General features: G+C 44.3%; 1 protein-coding gene across 17 annotated transcripts in view; it reads right to left on the reverse strand.

Annotated features, from left to right (window-relative positions):
- The window catches only part of PPP1R14D (protein phosphatase 1 regulatory inhibitor subunit 14D), a 22,150-nt gene continuing 5,021 nt past the window's right edge, over positions 1–17,129 (reverse strand). Inside the window, exons 1-8 of one of the 17 annotated variants that reach the window (XM_069597833.1) lie at positions 10,381–10,651; positions 10,000–10,123; positions 9,373–9,631; positions 7,995–8,041; positions 2,405–2,446; positions 732–815; positions 506–538; positions 1–316 (exon numbers count right to left, since the gene is read on the reverse strand). In XM_069597833.1, coding sequence (XP_069453934.1) covers positions 121–316; positions 506–538; positions 732–815; positions 2,405–2,446; positions 7,995–8,041; positions 9,373–9,624 — 654 coding nt within the window. In that variant the 5' untranslated portion in view covers positions 9,625–9,631; positions 10,000–10,123; positions 10,381–10,651 and the 3' untranslated portion in view covers positions 1–120. Of the gene's footprint in view, positions 317–505; positions 539–731; positions 862–2,404; positions 2,447–7,994; positions 8,042–9,372; positions 9,846–9,999; positions 10,124–10,380; positions 10,652–17,129 lie in introns of those variants that run through there. The other 16 variants (XM_069597832.1, XM_069597839.1, XM_069597840.1 and 13 more) reach the window with 16 other exon arrangements.

Below are 17,129 nucleotides of genomic sequence, written 5' to 3' on the forward strand. Positions count from 1 at the left end.
TGGGGCTCCTGAAGTTTTTATCCACTTGGCTGATGGGAAGGCACTGGGCAACAGCCATGACTGGCTCCCAGACAGTACAGCTGACAGGAACCAGCTGTGGCTGCACATGGACAGTGGCGTTCAAATGTCCCTCCTCATTCTCCATGTTCCTCGTCTGGGTCCCAAGGAGCTGTTTCCCACCCAGCCGAAGATCCAGGGGTTCAGGGCAGACTGGGCAGTGCTGAGGCTGATAAAGCTAGTCTCACAAGGCTTATTTCTGAGGTCGACTGAGTCTCCGAAGTTTCTTGAGTTGACTGAGCAGCTCAGAGATAAAAGGCTGAGAAAGAAACAGGAGCAGAGGCAAGGATGAGATCAAGTTCTGGGGTCACACCTACCCCACCACAGTCCTCCCTTAGTCTCTGCCTGACCCCATGGCCTCCGAGTCAGGGAAGGGGAGAAGGACACAGGGCCTAGCTGCCGGCCCACTGGGCCCCCTCCTAGCCCAGACCAGCAGAGCATCCCTTACCTCTGTGGGGCGAGGGCAGTTTTGGAGAAGAGCCTGGTGGAAGAAAGCAAACAGTAGGTCCCTGAGCCACAGCACTTTTTCACGAGTCCCCAGTCTCCCAGGAATTTTCCCCTCTGAACTGGTTCTCCCCACACTGGATGGGAAAGCAGGGTTCTTGGGTTCCCCTTGGTCCAAGCCCAGCTTCCATCCCCCAACCCTGGGTCTGGGGCCCGGTCACCCACTCTACCTCCAACTGAGTCTTCTGCTCCTCTGTGGATAGTTCCATGAGAGCCTCCAGGTCGATCTCAGGCTCTGAAGAAGTTGGTTGGTCCTGTGTGGGAATCACATGGGGCTCAGAGGAGCCCGGCCAGCTGGTGCTGGAGTGAAAGGCAGTCGGGTTCACCCATCTCCGACCCTTTATTTTCCATGTTCAATTCCTCTCCTCACTCAAACCACCCATTCATCCTTTCATTCAACAGTTACCAAACACCTACTATGATCTACCTGAAAGTCTAGAGTTCTTTAAAAAGAGATCTTTAATTTCAAGAGTTATAAACATTGTTAGTAGGGATATAAAATGGTGCAGCTGCTTTGGAAAGCAGTTTGGCAGCTCCTTAATATGTTAAATATAAAGTTATCATTTGGCCCAATAATTCCACTCCTAGGTCTATTCCCAAGAGAAGTGAAAATATATATTCATGTAAAAATCACATATGAATGCAGTTCATAGCATTATTCATATTCAAATGACCATCCACTGGTGAACGGATAAATAAAATACTATGTAGCCATACAGTATTTTTCAGCAATAAGAAGAAATAAAGGACTGATTCATGCTACAACTGGGATTAACTTTGAAAACATGTTAGTGAAAGAAGCCAGTTACAGAGGCTTCATATTATATGATTCGATTTGTATTAAACATCCAGAATAGGATGTTTGTGTATAGAAACACAAAGTAGATTGGTGGTTGCCTAAGGCTGGGAGTGGTGGTGATAAGGAATGGGGTGTGACTACTAACTGGTACAGGGTTTCTTTTATGGATAGTAAAATGTTCCAAAATTAGACCATACTGGTGGTTGTACAATCTATGAAGATAGTTAAAACTATTTGGATTTTACACTTTAAGTGGGAATTGTATGGTGTGTGAATCATATCTCAATAAAGCTAACTTTAAAAGTTATTATAGTCATTGCAAAAATGTAAGCAATACATAGTTTATAAAATTGAAAGAGGTAAAGAGAGTAAGAAACCAAACCATTGACTGGGAGAACATATTTGTAAAAGATATATCTGATAAAGGATGTTATCTAAAATATACAAAGAACTCTCAAAACCAACAAAAAGAAACTAATAATCCAATTTTAAAATGGGGGAATTTTGTATATCTGCCTCACCAAACAAGATATGAAGATAGCAAATAGCATATGATGCTAACATAATATGTCATTAGGGAATTGGAAGTTGAAATAACAATGAGATACCATTACATACCTATTAAAAGGCAAACAAAAGCCTAAAATGCCAAATGTTGATGAGGCTATGGAGCGATAAGAATACCTGTTCATTGCTGGTGGGAATCCAAAATGGCATAGCCACTTTGGAAGACAGTTTGGTACTTTCTTACAACACAAAACATACTCCTATCACACAAAATAGCACTTGTGTTCTTGATATTTATCCAAATGAGTTGAAAATATATCTGCATGGAAACCTGCACATGAATGTTTATAGCAGTTTTATTCATACTTGCCAAAACTTGGATGCAACCAAGATGTCCTTCAGTAGGTAAATGAATGAATAAATGGTGGTGCACCCAGACAATGGAATATTATTCAGTGCTAAAACAAAATGAACTATAAACCCATAAAAAGACATGGAGGAAGCTTAAATGCATATTATTAAACAAAAGAAACCAACCTGAGAAGTCTACGTACTGTACAATTCCAACCATATGACATGCTGGAAAATTACAGAGACAATAAAAAGATCAGTGGTTGCCAGGGGTTACAGTGGAAGAGTGGTGAATGGATGGAACACAGAGGATTCTTAGGGCAGTGAAACTACTCTATGTGATACCAGGAGGGTAGACACACGTCATTATACTTTGTGAAAACCCATAGAATGTATAGCACCAAGAGTGAATCTCAATATAAACTCTGAATTTTGGGTAGTTATGATGTAGCAATATAAATCCATCAGCACTAGTACTCTAGTAGGGGGATGTTGATAGTAGGAAAGCTATGCATGTGTGGGGACAGAGAGAATATGGAAATTCCCAGCACCTTCTGTTTAGTTTTGCTGTGAACCTAAAACAATAAAGTCATTAAAATAAAAAATAAAGTCATTAAAAGAGAAAAGCTGCACGGCAAATGAAACCATCAACAAAATGAAAAGGCAACCTACTGAATAGGATAAAATATTTGCAAATCATAAAGTGTTAATATCTAAAATATATAAAGAACTCAGACAATTCAATAGCAAAAAAATCTAATTTTAAAAAATGGGCAGAGTATCTGAATAGACGTTTTTCTCAAAGAAGACATATAGATGGCCAACAGGTAAAATCACTCATCATTAGGGAAATGAAAAAACCACAGTGAAATATCACCTCATACCTGTTAGAATAGCTATTATCAAAAGGACAGTAACAAGTGTTTCTATAAGTTAGTAAAGACATATTTTTCATTTTACATCTTTGTGTACCATTTTATTTTTTAAAAAATTTACCATTATGCATGTATTTTAAAAATAAAGATAGCAAAAAAATAAATAACAAGTGTTGGTGAGGATGTGAGAAAAGGGAACCTCTGTGCCTTGTTGGTAGAAATGTAAATTGGTGCAGGCACTATGGAAAATGGTATGGAGGTCCCTCAAAAACTGAAAAATAGAACTACCATATAACCCAGTAATTCCATTTCTGGATATTAATCCAAAGAAAGTGAAAACAATAATTCAAAAATGTATATGAACCCCCATGTCCACTGCAGTATTCATTTGCAATAGCCAAGATATGGAAACCACCTAGGCGTCCATCAAGGGGTAAACAGATAAAGAAACTGTGGTGTATATATATGCACTGGAAATTTATTCAGCCATAAAAAAGAAAAATCCTGCCATGTGCAACAACGTGAATTACATTGACAGTATTATGTTGAGTGAAATAAATCAGAGAAACACTGTATGATTTCACTTATATGTGGCATTAAAAAAAAGAACTCATCAATAAAAGAACAGATTGGTGGTTGCTGAGGTGGGGTTGGGAAAAGGCAAAATGGGTAAAGCAAATCAAAAGGTACAAACTTCCAGTAATAAATAAGTCATGGGGATCTAATGTACAGCATGGTGACTAGAATTAATAATTTTGTACTGCCTATTTGAAAGTTGCTAAAAGAATAAATCTTAAAAGTCCTCCTTGGGACTTCCCTGGTGGTCTGGTGGTTAAGAATCTTCCACTGCAGGGAGCATGGGTTTGAAAAAAGAAAAAACAAATGTCCTCTTGTCAAGAAAAAAAAAAATTGGTGGCTCAGTGGTAAAGAATCTGCCTGCCAGGGACTCTCCTGGTGGTTCAGTGGTTAAGAATCTGCCTTACTACATTCAGAAGCAGAGGACACAGGTTCAGGTTTGATCTCTATAAGGGGACTAAAATCCCATGTGTCGCGGGTACCACAACTAGAGAGAGTCCCATGAGCCGCAACTAAAACCCAACACAGTCAAAAAAAAGAGAATCCAACTGCCAATACAGGAGGCAAGGTTTCCATTCCTGGTCCGGAAAGACCCCACATGCGTCAGAGCAACTAAGCCCATGCACCGCAACTATTGCACCACAACTATTGCACCACAACTCTAGAGCCTGGGAACCACAATTATTGAGCCTGCACACTGCAACTACTGAAGCTCAGATGCCCTAGAGCTTGTGCTCTGCAATGAGAAGCCACCACAATGAGAAGCCCTCGCACCACAACTAGAGAGAGGCTCGCACGGCAGTGAAGACCCAGCACAGTCATAAATAAATAAAATTATTTTTAGAAAAAGAAAAAAAATTTGAAACTATGTTGAAGACAGCTGTTAACTAGGCTTATCATGGTAATCATTTTGCAATATACACAAATATAAAATCATTACATTGTACACCTGAAACAAATATTGATTACACCTTAATAAAAATGTTTTTTAAAAATTTAAGATGTAAACTCAAGGTTTTGTAGTGCTTCATCAGGGACTTTCTTAAGTGAAAGTTGCCTGATGAGGAAGATCATGACTTCTAGAATAGGTTGGTGCAATTTTCTTGATTCATGGCAAGGTCCACCACTGTTTTTGCATCATCAGTGCATATATCAGTATAGTCAAAAAGGCAAACAACTTCTTACATTATTTATGAAAATAATTATAGACCCTCTGAAAAGGTCTTGGGAACCCCCGGTGTCACCAGAACACACTGCAAGAACTGCTGCCTTCTCCATTTTTCTATGGGGTTGTTGAGGGTTTTTTAAAACTGATTTAATAAGTTTATTTGTTTGTTTTGATTCAGATTATCCCTAGCATTTCATGTGTCATGGATATATTGTTTGGGGGAGGCACTGGAGAAATAGGTGTATTATATAATTGGAAATAATGTTTTTTTCCAGGTTGAGTTTTGCTTCCTTTTTAAAAAAATTTTTTTTCTATGCTTAGCAGGTTCTTCCCATACTGATTTGGGTAAATATTTGATAGTCACCTTACATTTTTCTAGATATTTGATAATTTCATCTTTTCTATTTGAGTATTTAATTATCTGGAATCTATTCATTCAACAAACGTGTCCAGTGGCTACTATTAACCTGGCACTCTGACCTTGGGAATTTCGGTGAACAAAACAAAGATCCTGCCCTCAAAGAACCTGTCTTACGGGCAGTTGAGGAGACATAATAAAACAGATGCACTAAGTAATTTGGTTGTATAAATTGTTTAAAAGTAAGTGCTATTGGGGGAACTTTTTGGGTGGCAGAAATGTTCCATATCTTGATGAGGTAATGCTTGCCCCCTACTCTAAAAATAGGCACATTTTTATCCTCTGTGGATTATGCTTCAATAAAGTTGATTTAGAAAAGAAAGAAGGAAAAACATGCCTCAGTTACCCTCTCATTCCTTCCACTGCCGATGGTTAATCACTGTTACTAGTTTTGGTCTTTCTATACCCTTTTAAAAGTAAATTAGTGCTAGGATTCTAAGTTAGTTCTTTCACCCTAAGCTCTAGACTTTCTCCTTTGCTTCCTTGGTTTCTAGCTCATCTGATTTAGCATTCATTCATTAAATGCATCCTTATTGAAAGCATGTTGTGCACCAAGCATTGTGATGAGTCCTGGGGCCATAAGAGCAAGTCAAGCATATATGGTCTTGCTCTTGAAAAGCTTATATTCTCCTGAGGGATACTGACAAGCAAAATGGTAGTTATAATACAGGGTGATAAGCACTCTGATGAGATATTACAGGAGCACATGAAAGGGGAACCTAGCCAAGACCAGGGTTTAGGAAGGCTTCCAGGAAGAAGTGCCCTCTAATCTGAGACCTGAAGGCTGAGTAGGAGTTAACAATATATTTATACTTCTGATGATGGGGTAACAGGGACCAGATTTACTCTCTCAACATAAGTAACTAGTCAGAAAATAATTAGAAAACTAGACAAAAATATATGAACAGTGTTCTCAGACTTTAGACAACAGGTAACTCAGTACTACCTGGGAAAGAAGGGAAATGAAAGAGGTAAACTCTACAACTGTCCTGGGTTTCATCCTGAAGGCAGTTTCCAGACCACAGAGCTGAGAGGCAGATCCCAAGCAGAGCACAGTGGTCATGCTAAATTGATATGACAGAGATCAGAGTTTGGGGTTGAGGTGGTTATAAATTGACAAGTTCTAGAGAGGAGGGAGTTATGAAGAAAGAGACCTCCAAAAGTCTGCATAAGGGTTCTCCTGAGCTTTTGCTGAACACAAGGTACGCATTCAGAGGGTAAAACTTCACGAGGCCAGATACTATGAGACACTGCAGGCACAGAAATGAACAGTTCCCTGACCTCACAGAGGACTGATAGACAAATCAAGTTCCACTCAGCCAGAGTGGATGGTCATCCCTGATCACCCAGGAATTCAAGACAGACCTTGGGAGGGCCCTAGGCAATACATTTTTACAGTTGTAAGTTGAATAGATTGTTTTTTTTTAATGCCATCACATCAAAAGGGCTGCTTCAAAATGCATGGTGTCATGGAAACTACAGGAATGTTTCGAAACTCTGGGGTGGTCAACAGTGTCTCCTGCTGATATGTACACTAGATTTAGCCCCCCAGGTAGAGATGCTCGACTTTGCCAAGAGGTCTCAATAGAGTGGTGGGAACAGAAGTCAGGTTGCAGTGGTTTGTAGATTACAGTGGTTTGAATAGTGATAGGAAGGGAAGGGGGAAAGTTAGTAAAGGCTCTGAGTGCAAATCCACTAAGGAGCCTTGTAAAGGAGACAGGAAGTAGGGGATTGTAACCAAAGCAGGGCATAGTGTTAAACAGGAGTCTCCTTAAAATAGAAGAAGCTCGTGAGTGTTTAAGTCCCTGCTTAAAAGCCAAATCTACACAACCATTTCTGGACAACAGGAGCCCCAGGGCCCAAGTCAGTTTGCCTTGTTGAATCCAGACTTGGCTCTTCTCAAGACCCTAAAACAGGCTGCACACCCAGTGAGAAGAGGTGGGGCCCTCCAACAAAGGAAGGTTGGGTCCCATTAAACTAAACTAAAAACAGTGATGCAACCTACTCCTGGAACCAATCCAGCAGTGCTATCCAGGGTGGGTATGTGGCCGGGGGTAGGGGGGCACCTGGTAGAGAGGGACTCTATGAAGATAGAACTGAAGCAAGGTAAGCTGGAGACCAAGTTGCCTCAATCTCTGCCCAAGGTGACCAGCCTCTACCTAGTGCTTCCCACCCACTTGCCTGCTTCCTGCTGAAAAAAGCAGAGATTAGGACAGGAACTCCCACCTGGCACCTTTGGACAACTGCCATGGCAACCACAGGTCAGGTGTTTTATTCCAGTCATTTCCTGGGAGCAGTCTTCCCACATGTCCTGTTTTCTAACGTTATGAGCTCATAATTCTACAGCTTTTCCCCTGCCTTGATCTTGCAAAACAAGATTCTTTGGCTATTGTCTCTCTCTAATGCCTGGAACGATTTGCCCTGAGGTGTCTGAAATATAAGACTTTTTATCCAAAAGTCTAACAATCTGAAATTGAAACAGGTCCAGAGAGGCAGGGTGCTGGCAGGAATGAAGGGCAGGGCAATGTCCCACAAAGTCAGAGTAGACACAGGCCAAGAAACCTTGCCTCTCCTGCTCCCAGCTCCAGGCCATCTCCCTCCCCTCCACAAGCACTGCCAGGGACACTGTCAACACCTGGACCAAACTGATATGTGACTCAGTGAGCCTGACAAGACTGCCTGGGCCACATGAATCACTCTTCCCCACCCCCACTGCAGGACCACTGACACAGCTCTTACCTGGGAGAGTCACAAAACCTTGCTGTCTCCCAAGAAAAAGACAGGACCTGAGTAAGGAAGGAGAGAAACAAGGGCCATGGCATGTGGACAAGGAGCACTCTGGTCTCCGGCTTGGTGCTGAGGTTCTTGCTAGCCACACACTAGAATCAGCAGTGGAGCTTATGAAAAAGACCAGTGCCTGGGCCCCACCCTAGTAGACTGAAATTCAGTTGAAGTGCAACAGGGGCATTGGATTATTTCTGAAGAACTTTGGGGAACCACGAAGCTACTTGAATAAACATTCAGGCGCTACAGGCAGACGCTAAGCTCCTGGTCGCAGGGCTGCCTAGTGGTGTGACCCTGGGCTAGTTATTCAACATTTCTAAGCCTCCATTTCCTCTACAGTAAAACAGTATCTGGGCTTCCCAGGTGGCTCAGTTGTAAAAATATGCCTGCCAAGCAGGAGATTTGGGTTGGATACCTGGTTGGGAAGATGCCCTGGAGGAGGAAATGGCAACCCTCCCCAGTATTCTTGCCTGGGAAATCCCATGGACAGAGGAGCCTGGAAGGCTCCAAATGAGTCAGAAAGGACTTTGTGACTAAACAACAACAATACAGAATCTACCTCATGGGCTTGTGGGGAGAGCTGAATGAAATAACGTAAGGCAGGTGCTGGACACTGTGACTAGTGTAGGGTTAAGTGCTCAAAATGTTATTCTTGTTGTTGGAGCAAACTTTGTTACTATACTAGAATCTCGATTTGGAGGTATCTAGGTAAAAAATAAAATGCTGCTCTCCCAGGATGTGGTTGAGGGGAATCAGTCAGAGCCAGGGCCAAGGCTAGGTCAGGCACTCATATTAGCGGTCACTATTGGTTACTCTGACATTCTACTCCAGCACTATCCGTTTCTGAGATGATGGAAAGGTTTTGTGTAGCCACTAGCCACCTGGAGGTGCGGGGCACTTGAAATGTAACTAGTGTGACTGAAGGACTGAACTTTCAATTTTATTTAATTTTCATCCGTTTAAAGTTAAATAGCTACACATGGCTGATAGCTAGAGGCGTGAACAATGATGTACTAGACAGGTATGTGTGTTGAGGATGAAAGTAAATACAGACCTAAAATAAAAATAATTCCTCTACCATCTCATCTGAGCCTCAAAAAGTTCTACAAAACGGGTACAACAGGCATTGATAGCCCCGTTTTACAGATAGGAAACTGAGTCTCAGAGATGTTAAAAGACCTGCTCCAGATTATAGAGTGGGAGGCAGAGCCCAGACCAATGGGAGGTCAGTTTCAGGACTGCAAACCCATGCTTCACCTGTGGGAAAAGCTTCCTCTCCATAGAGCACTTCTCTTGTGCCCTCCAGTCCCCAGGCCTGCCAGGTCCTACCCACCTGGAAGAGTTCCTGAACCTGGGTGTCCACCCACTGCTCCATCTCCACCCAGCGCTGGAGCTGCCCCCGGTCATACTTCACCGTCAGCCGGCTGGGTTTCCGGGACCGGGGTCGGACGGGGTCAGACTGGGACTTCGACTCGGAGTCCGTGGATGATGTCCTCCTCCTCGCAAAAGCCCACCGGACCTTCTTACTTGGATTCTCCTTGTCCGGGTTGGGAGATGTGCAGGAAGCAGGGCTTGAAGACAGCATGGAAGGACTGGTTTGGGCAAAGAGTTGGGAAAAATTGCCAGTCAGAGCAGGAAAGCCAGGGAATGAGGAGCGAGAGCAGAGGGAGAGGCCAGCAGGGAAGAAAGAAAGGCGGGTGGAGGCAGGGCCAAGGCTTCTGGCGGGGCGGGGGTCAAAGATCAACTGGCCTTTGTCTGGTGCTGGGAATGCCAGGCTCCTGGCTCCAGGCTGCCAGTAAGTGGCACTCCCGAGCTGTGCCCCAGCCTCCCTTTCTGCAGCTGCTGCAAAACAGGGATATAAACTACACACGAACAAAGGTCAAGAGGGTGCCATGCCTCGGAGGTGGGAGAGGGCCTTGGGTCCTGAGGGGTGCGGGGCTCTAACCTGAGTCTCACTCACCAGAGAGACCTTAGCAGCACTTTCCTGGGACTAGATCCATTGGCCTTCAGAAGCTATGCTCGCAGGGATCCTGCAGGAGTGGGGTCCCTGGCTGGCAAGGGCTCCTGCTCAGAGCGTGGTGCTGCTGAGGGCAGAGTTAGGAATAATTAGAGGGGTGGTGATCTCTGGCCCTTGTGCGGGCAGCACCCTCTTGTGTCTGAGTGTGAGCTGCCTTTAGGACTGTGAGGGAACAGGTACTCCCCTGGCCTTGTGTGTTTGCAAAGGTGAACTTGATTCCCAAGCCCATTCCCCACAGGCAACTGCTTAGGAAGCCGTGTTTACCACCACGTGACCCTCCCCTGACTGAGGTCCACTGAGGAACCTTGCAGACCTAACATTTACCCAGGTGTCAAGGACTATTACTTCAAGACCGACTTGCATTCCAAAGGAAGGGTGTTTTTGTCTCTTCAGTCTTTTGTAACAAAAATTTCCAAACGTTTTAGAGAAGTTACACAACAGAAGAATATATCAGTTCAGTTCAGTGCAGTGGCTCAGTCATGTCGACTCCTTGCAACCCTATGAATCGCAGCACGCCAGGCCTCCCTGTCCATCGCCATCTCCCGGAGTTCACGCAGACTCACGCCCATCGAGCCCGTTTTTTTTAAATGAAGAGCTAAGAAGGACAAATGAAGAATGAAAGTTTCTCTGTTCTTCCCCGCCCCGCCCCCTAGAGGCGGCCTACTGACAGCTTCTGTTCCTAGTTCTGTGATCACCATTATCCCTTCGTGTAATAACACAAATGTGTCCATTTTATTTACTTTTTATCTTCTTCACTGTGCTACGTGGCATGTGGGATCTCGGTTTTCTGACCAGAGTCTTAACCACTAGACTGCCAGGGAAATTCCAATTTGTCCATTTTAGACAGTATCTCTTGTCTCTTAATATGAATGATAAGAAATTAGCTCCCTCACTCATACTCCCTCGTCCCCTTTACTTCCTACATTCCTATTTTTATTTATGTATTTCTTTTTCATGAATTTCTTTTTAGGTCTTAGAGTGGTTGCCTTTGTGATGCTGAGTTTGTTTCCAACCTATCAATTTCACCTGTCATACAGTGACTCCTACAAGAGAGTTTTAGACAAAAACCGATTGATGAGTCTTTAATGGTGGTATTCTGGGCCCTAAGTTAACCAGGTTGGGGAAGTGTTTGAGGGTTGGAAGCCAGAATGGTAGCCTAGAAACACCCAAGCTTCAGAGGAAGGCTGACAGATCCCAGTTCAAACTCAGCTTTGCCCTGCCTTGGTCTAATAACCCTCCAGTTTCACAACCTGAGTCTGCTTTCTCATCTGCAAAATGGAGTTTGAAGAGGATTCAATGAGATGGTGGGAACTTTCCTGGTGGTCCAGTGGTTAAGAATTCACCTTGTAATTCAGGAGACATGAGTTCAATCCCTGTCGGGGAACTATAGACCTCACATGCTGCGGAGCAATTAATCATGTGCTAAAATTACTGAAGCCCCCAACTGCTAAAGCCAGAGTACCACGACAGATAGTCTGCATCCTGCAAAGATTCCATGTATTGTCACTAAGACCCGAGGCAGTCAAATAAATATATATGTAAATATTAAATGAGATGACGTTAACATGATGTTCAATACAAAGTCCTTTCTCAGCAGACATCCTTTCTCTTCCTTTCTTTGCCTTCTCATCCTCCCTGCTTTCCCGGAAAGGCTCTGTCCATCAAAGTCTGGCTCTGTAATTTCTCTGCAGTGGCTTCTTCCTGACCCTCTTTGGAAGAAGGTGGCAATAAGAAGTGGGTAGGGAGGCCTGGAAAATACAGCCTGTAGACTCAGTTGTTACCTTGATGACATGTTACACAGTGTGATAGGCATTATTATGATAGTTCCCTCCCCATTCTGTCTCCTGAAGTGTTCAAGAGCCCTTTCAGGAAAAGGAACCAGATCAGAAGAGGCCATGGTTTTGTTCATTCATTAACTCATTCATTTAACAAAGATTTTATGAACTCCTCTGGTAGGCAAACACTATGCTCAATACTGGAGACAGGTGATCCAAAAAGGACACAGTCTCAGCCTTCATGGACCTTACAGTCCAGTGTAAAAATAAACATTAATCAACTAATCAAATAAATGTAAAACTGCAACTATATTTCTTTTCTGAAGAAAAGGTAAGAGGTGATATAGAATGTCTAGTGAGGGTATGACCTAACAAGTGGTAACATTTGGACTGAGTTCTGAATGATAAGTAGGAGTTAACTAGGTACAGGGGAGAGGTGGGAATTGGCAGAAGGCACAGCATATGCAAAGGCCCTGTGGCAGGAGGAAGAGGGTAAGCACCAGGGACTGGAGAAGGTCAGTAGAGCTGGGACAAAGAGAGGAGGGAGGGGAAATCTGCTGGTAGTCCAGTGGTTAAAACTGCGCTTTCACTGCTGTGGATTCTTCCCTGGTGGTTCGGACGGTAAAGCGTCTGCCTACGGGAAGATCTCCTGGAGAAGGAAATGGCAACTCACTCCAGTATTCTTGCCTGGAAAATCCCATGGATGGTGGAACCTGGTAGGCTACAGTCCATGGGGTTGCAAAGAGTCGGACACGACTAAGCGACTTCACTTCACTTCACTGCTGTGGACCCAGGTTCGATCCCTGGTCAGGGAACGAAGATTCCACAAACTGTGCAGTGTAGCCAATAAATAAAAAATTTTAAAGAGATGAGGGAGGCAGAAGTGAGTCTTGAGGCAGACAAGGTGGATCTATCCACTTAGGGCCCTGTGAACCATGGTAAGAAGTTTTGTCTCTATCCTAAGAGCATTGAGAGTCACTGCAAAATCTTAAGCAAGGTTGGTGGGCAGACTGACATGTTCAGATTTTGAATAGAGAGAGGATCAGTGGGTGCAGAAGTCCTGGAGGTCAGTGGGGAGACCACTGCTGTAGGGCTTGACTGGGAGAGGTATGGCTGGTGATAGTGAGAAGTTGTGCATTGGAGAGCTATTTAGGGGGTAATATTTAACAGAAATTGGTGATGGATTGGGACATGCAAATTTCACGAATGCCAATACAGGAACACAGGTTCATACATGGGACCTCTCTTAGCATATTTCCTCATCTATAAGCTGGGCGTTGGTAAGACTCTGCAGGAGCACACAACACAGCCCCAGAGACACTCGATGGCACACAAAAGAGTAATGCCCATTATTTATATATAAGTCTCCTTATTTACAGTCTTTCATCTCAGCATTGACCTATGCGTGTCACCACACATCAATAAATTTGCCCAAGATAAGGGAACTCAAGTTTCAAGATAAGAAAAACCACCAGGACCACAGGTTCATATCAGGGTGGGGAAATAACGAGGGTGCAGGCTGGGGCAGAGGCAAGTATATCTGGCCTGCTATCCCAGCCAGGCCTGGGTCCAGTGATGGAATAAAATCAGCAGCAAGCAGGCCCCATCAGAGCTAGATGTTCTCTTTCTTTCTCTTATTTAAAAAAAAATTTTTTTTGACCATGTTTCTTGGTTCTTAGTTCCTCAACCAGAGATGGAACACTTACTACCTGCTGTGGAATGCCCCCTGGACCACCCTGTGTTTCCCCCCATGCCCCTTTTAGGGAAATTCTAGAGGCTCCTTGAAAGGTTGTACCAAGTAAACTATTTATAGTTTGATCTCCTAATTTTTTCAATTAATGAGTATGTTAGGGTTTCCCAGGTGGCTCAGTGAGTAAAGAATCCATCTACAATGCAGGAGACACAGGAGACTCAGGTTCAGTCCCTGGTTCAGGAAGATCCCCTGGAGGAGGGCATGGCAATCCACTCCAGTATTTTTGCCTGGAGAATCCCATGGATAGAGGAGCCTGGCAAGCTACAGCCCTTAGGGTCACAGAGTCAGATACAGCTGAAGCGACTGAGCACACAACAGTTATACATTACTACATAACAAATTACCCCCAAATTTAGCAGCTTAGAACAATTGTTGCGTCACTAAGTCATGTCAAACTATTTTGTTACCCCAGGACAGTAGCCTGCCAGGGTCCCCTGTCCAAACGATTTCCCAGGCAAGTGGGTTGCCATTTCCTTCTCCAGAGTATCTTCCCAACCCAGGGGTCAAACCCATGTCTTCTGCATTGGCAGGCAATTCTTTACCGCTGAGCCACCAGCAAAACCTGCTTAAAACAATGGGTATTTATTATATCAGTTTCAATAGGTGGCTTAGCTGACTCCTCTGGTTCAGGGGTTCTCAGAAGGGTGCAAGCCAGCACAGACCAGTGTTGTTGGTCAGACATCTGCACCCTGCCATGCAGACATCTCTAGTGGGCTACTCGCCACATGGCAGCTGGTTTACAACAGAAACAGGGCGCTGAGAGAGGGAAAGGGACAGGTGAGATGGAAGTCACAGTCTTTTTGTAACCTAATCTAGGAAGTGACATCCCATGACTTGCTGTGCTGTATTCTATTCATCAGAGGCCAATCACTAAGTCCAGTGACACTGAAGAGAGGAGATTACACACACAGGCATAATTACTGGCAGGTATGGATCGTTAGTGATCATTTAGAGGTTATCTACCACACTGAACTATTGTGAACATTTTGACATTAGCAGAATTCTTCAATAATGCCCCTTTTAGGAAATTCCCTGGTGGTCCAGTGGTTAGGACTCCACACTTTTACTACTGAGCGCTGGGGTTCAATCCCTGGTTGGGGAACTAAGATCCCACAAGCTGTGCAGCACAGCCAAATAAATCAAGCCCTTTGAGGATTGCAGGAGTATCTGAGGGGACTTGTCTCTTTTCAATGAATATTAAACCAATGACAGTAGCCTCACCTTGACAAATATTGCATTACTTTCCTCAAAATTCCTTGGCTCTGCATTATCAAGGGAATTATTGGGCTTTAGATCATTAAAATGCAACTTGCTGCTGCTACTGCTAAGTCGCTTCAGTCATGCCCGACTCTGTGCGACCCCATAGACGGCAGCCCACAAGGCTTCCCCATCCCTGGGATTCTCCAGGCAAGAACACTGGAGTGGGTTGCCATTTCCTTCTCCAATGCATGAAAGTGAAAAGCGAAAGTGAAGTCGCTTAGTCGTGTCCGACTCTAGAGACCCCATGGACTGCAGGCTACCAGGCTCCTCCGTCCATGGGATTTTCCAGGCAAGAGTGCTGGAGTGGGGTGCCACTGCCTTCTCCTTATTTAGCTGTAATTATTAGAGGTGCTAGTGCTCAGTCGCTCAGTCATGTCCGACTCTTTGGTCCCCTATGGACTGTAGCCCATCACGTTTCTCTGGCCATGGGATTCACCAGGCAAGAATACTGGAGTGTGTAGCCATTTCCTTCTCCAGATAATTAGTACTAAAAATTGCTCTGTAAATATGTTGTCCCTCTGTTTCAGTTACTGCCACAAAACTGTTATCAGAGAAATGGGTTTACCTCTCAGTGGGTATCAAGCCAAAGATTGGAAGAAGGAAGGATTTATTATTATTTGCAGCAAATCAAATTATTACTTGCCTTGTGGATTCCCAGGTGGCACTAGTGGTAAAGAACCCACCTGAGCAGGAGACATAAGAGATGTGAGTTTGATCCCTGGGTGACAACGATGCCCTGGAGAAGGAAATGGCAACCCACTCCAGTATTCTTGCCTGGGAAATCCCATGGACAGAGGAGCCTGATGGGCTACAGTCCATGGGGTCACAAAAGAATCAGACATGACTTAGCGACTAAACAACAGCAATAGCAACAAGTCAAGAGGAGACCAGGGAACTTTCTAAAAGCTGCCTCTCCCCTAACAGCAAAATTAGAGAGGTTTTGAGCTAAGGGTGTATGCATATACTTTATCACAGGACTGTTGTTGGACTGTCTTCTCTGTTCTGACATTTCTTTGTTCACTCAGGATCCTTGTTACCTATACTTGTTCAAGGGCAAGCACTGTGGCTGTGGGGTCTCGAAGAGTTGGACATGACTGAGCAACTGAACTGAACTGAAAGTGTTGGTCGCTCAGTCGTGTCCTATTCTTTGGGACCCCATGAACTGTAGCCTGCCAGGCTCCTCTGTCCATGGAATTCCGCAGGCCAGAATACTGGAGTGAGTAGCCTTTCCCTTCCCCAGGGGATCTTCCCCACCCAGGGATCGAACCCAGGTCTCCCTCATTGTAGGCGGATTCTTTACCAGCTGAGCCACAAGGGAAGCCTGAACTGAAGTGATCTGATATGCATATTCATGAAGAGGCTTGAGCAGAAAATTCTGCATAGAATTAGGGCAAAGTTTTAGGAGTCCAAGTCTTGGTGGATTGAAGTCAGGAGGGTCAGTATCAGTATTCTGTCCTCCATCAGGGTGGGGGCCTTAGCTCCAGCTGGAGTCAAAGATAAATTATTATGTATATTCCTTGAGGAGGAACTAGGACTCTGCTTTATCACAGAACTATTGTTTGACTGTCTTCTCTGTTCTTTCTTTGTTCCCTCAAGATCCTTGTTACCTAGACCTGTTCAAGGGCAAGCACTGTGGCCAGGCTTAGGTCACAAAATGAAAGTAAAAGTCACTCACTCTGATTCTTTGCGACCCAGGAATTCTCCAGGCCAGAATACTGGAGTGGGCAGCCTGTCCCTTCTCCAGGGCATCTTTCCAATCCAGGGATCGAACCCAGGTCTCCCACACTACAAGTGGATTCTTTACCAGCTAAGCCAAGAGGGAAGCCGAAGAACACTGGAGTGAGCAGCCTGTCCCTTCTCCAGGGCATCTTCCCAACCCAGAAATTGACCTGGGGTCTCCTGCACTGCAGGCAGATTCTTTACAAACTGAGCTATCAGGGAACACAAGATAACTTCAGCCAAAATAGCTTTTCTTTCTCTCTCTTTTTTTCCTTCGGCTGCTCTGCACAGCTTGTGGGATCTTAGTTCCCTGTGCAGAGATTAAATTTGGGCCCTTGGCTGTGAAAGCCAGAAATCCTAACCACTAGACCACCACAGAATGCCCCCCAATGGTTTCTCTTATGTCGAGAACGCCATTCCTGATTCTCTTTCTTCAGAGACTCCCTAACTTGCCTGCTTACAGATATCACCCCAAAATTTAAAGGCTTAAAATGAACACATTTGCTCATGATGCTGCAACGTGGGCAGGGCTTTGGAGGTGTAGCTAATCTCTGTTGGAGCGAGTC

The sequence above is a fragment of the Ovis canadensis genome, chromosome 7 (assembly GCF_042477335.2).
Source record: "Ovis canadensis isolate MfBH-ARS-UI-01 breed Bighorn chromosome 7, ARS-UI_OviCan_v2, whole genome shotgun sequence".
Classification (NCBI taxonomy): domain Eukaryota; kingdom Metazoa; phylum Chordata; class Mammalia; order Artiodactyla; family Bovidae; genus Ovis; species Ovis canadensis.